Genomic DNA, 2,364 nt, shown 5'->3' with positions numbered 1-2,364 from the left:
CATGGAGTGCAAAAGATAGGTAACTACACACAATATACTATGCCCTTCATTGTAATGTATCATAAACACAAATACATACATGACATGGGTTAGGGTTAGGGATGCCAACACTTTTTCCCTTTTAGGATTCTTATGTGTTGGTGCTTATACACATTATAATAGGTGACATTGAGATGAATCTTCAACATTATCACGTGAGATCATGTGAATAAGCACTCTCACTTGTTAGTGCTTATTCACAATATGACATGTGATGTTGAAATGAATCTTCAACATTTTTTTTTCCAAAGAAATGAATCTTCAACACTTTCACTCAAGATCAGCATCATGAAGTAGGCCTTCCCTCATGATGATGTTTTTTGGGTTTCAAGAAGGATTACTCATTATTGCTCCATCACATTAGCCTGAGTTATACCAAGAGCTATTTCTCAAGAAGCTATTTTCCTAGGGGTTTTTAGAATATATGCAACATTATCTTTGCTTGTGCAATGTTGTAGTGTAATATCACCATGGATTACTCTTACATGGATGAAATGTCCTCTACTATACCAATATGCTTTGTCCTTGAATGATAAACTAGATTCTTTGTGAGGGCTTGAGCTAATTGATTATCATATTATATAGTAGTTGGTTATTTTTCATCAAAGCAATATTTTTTTGACAAGATTCTTCTAAGCCACACAGCTTCACATGCACCTATTTTTGTCTATATACTAGTTCTACGCTGGTTGCTTGTTTAGATAACCAAGAAATAGAACCATGGGCTAAGAAAAATGTATCCTCATGAGTTGATCGTCTTGTCTACCACTATTAAAGGTCGTAAAAGCTTGCTCACTTGCTTGACCTATTTTGGATTAAATTGCTTATGTCCTTGCTTGTCTTTTTGGGATTGAAATGCTTGTGGTCTTGTTACCACAAGGGTAACAAGGGAGTGCGTGTGGAGTAGTCGCAAAGTTTAACTAGGAAGGAAGGACAAGAAAGGGAGGAGAAGGGAGAAGGAGGAAGGGGGGAGAAGGGAGGAGGAATGAGAAAGGAGGAGGGACCAAACACTATGGGTAGCAAGGGTAAGAGCATGCTATAACACATTCTTGATAGCATAAGGGAGCATGGATGCCAAAGCTCAAGCATATGAACACGAGAGTAACTGAGGTAGTCCCAAAGAGTGGGAGAGAGACGCCTCCAAAAACACACACTCACACAGACAATGCCAACCTATGATGGTTTAAACTTTACCTCTAACACCCATTACAATAGGCTTCGAAATGGACCAGTGATAATGTTACCTTCATTTCTAAGGTAAAGCTGTACACGTATCGTCTCCATATTTCTCACCCATGAGGATTTTCAGTCCAGAATCGCCGCCCTCTTTCAGCTGTTCGATTGTTGTTCTGTATAATATCTTTGGTATTAACCCCTGGTTGGTGATAGGCCGCCCCGTGACTGTAAAATTGAGAGTTGAGCAATTTGATGCACAGTTTCGGAAGGAAAACCCGTTAGATATTGAGTTAATTGTTGTTGGGAGGGTGTGTTTTGGGACCGCCGTAATCAGTATGAAACGCGGCTTCATCTCTGCTTGCTGCTTCCGATGTCATTTCGGCTTCAGCTGTAGTCCGCTCTTCACCTTCTTCATTTGGCACTTTAGTGAAACCCATTAAAAAACGACGCCTCACCTTGAGCACACCATCAGAACTAGCTTTCTGATAAAATGGGACGATTCGCAGAAAAACGAGATGCATAGAAAACTGCACAAGACAGTAGGGATTCCCAAGCTGCGCTGAAGTTATTCTGTCCTTACGACCTCGAATTTCGTGCCAAAATGCCTTGACTGGAGGGGATAACCTACGTGGTCCCTTGAATCCCTATGTCGCAAATCAGGAAAAAGAACATTTAGAAAACGCTTGCCGCGTATCTGCACTTTTGAGTTCAGCTACCAATCCCGCATTTTTCAAATAGACGTTCATCCTTCAGGCGTGGTTTTTTGCAGCGAGAGGAATGCCGAAACAACTATCTGCTTCATTGAACTGGAGACAATCATATTATTTGCATACCTCGTTATACCAGGAGAGCATTGAGTGGAAAGGAGTCAACGATTGATCAGCATCTAAAATTTTTCCACCAGATCCTCCTGCAAGGGTTAATGGTCAAGGCGAAACGATAAATGAATTAGCGAGCTCTCTCCCTTTCCCTGTGAAACAAATAGCTACAGCCCACGGCATGGCAGCTGAGAATACCAAAAGACATTCAAGAATAAGTGCAGTAAGCCAAGGGGATGTAGAGACTTGCACCTGTCTCGTGAGCTTTGCCGTTCCTGAGAAACAGGATCCCAAAAACCAAAATAGTTGCATTGGTTCGGATAAGAAACGT

General features: G+C 41.2%; 1 protein-coding gene across 1 annotated transcript; it reads right to left on the bottom strand.

Annotated features, from left to right (window-relative positions):
- Positions 1-1,467: 1,467 nt before the first annotated feature.
- Positions 1,468-2,087, bottom strand: LOC147881449 (uncharacterized). Its single transcript, XM_087402230.1, has 2 exons — positions 2,049-2,087; positions 1,468-1,859 (listed from the first exon to the last, which is right to left on the bottom strand). The coding sequence occupies exons 1-2, from the start codon at positions 2,067-2,069 to the stop codon at positions 1,506-1,508; spliced, it is 375 nt and encodes a 124-aa protein (XP_087258356.1). The 5' UTR covers positions 2,070-2,087; the 3' UTR covers positions 1,468-1,505.
- Positions 2,088-2,364: the final 277 nt, after the last annotated feature.

Source organism: Dipteris shenzhenensis, chromosome 31 (genome assembly GCF_047967505.1).
Source record: "Dipteris shenzhenensis isolate YYH24624 ecotype China chromosome 31, Dip_SZ_1.0, whole genome shotgun sequence".
Lineage (NCBI taxonomy): Eukaryota > Viridiplantae > Streptophyta > Polypodiopsida > Gleicheniales > Dipteridaceae > Dipteris > Dipteris shenzhenensis.
The sequence above is the reverse complement of the archived record's forward strand: the minus strand, read 5'-3'. Positions and strand labels throughout refer to the sequence as shown.

What these genes read in the sequence shown, in the direction of transcription:
- LOC147881449 (XM_087402230.1), bottom strand. Translation starts at nt 2,069, where the DNA reads ATGCTCTCCTGGTATAACGAG. An exon ending in TGCTCTCCTGGTATAACGAG is followed by an intron (nt 1,860 to 2,048) that starts GTATGCAAATAA and finishes TTTGCGACATAG; the next exon opens with GGATTCAAGGGACCACGTAG.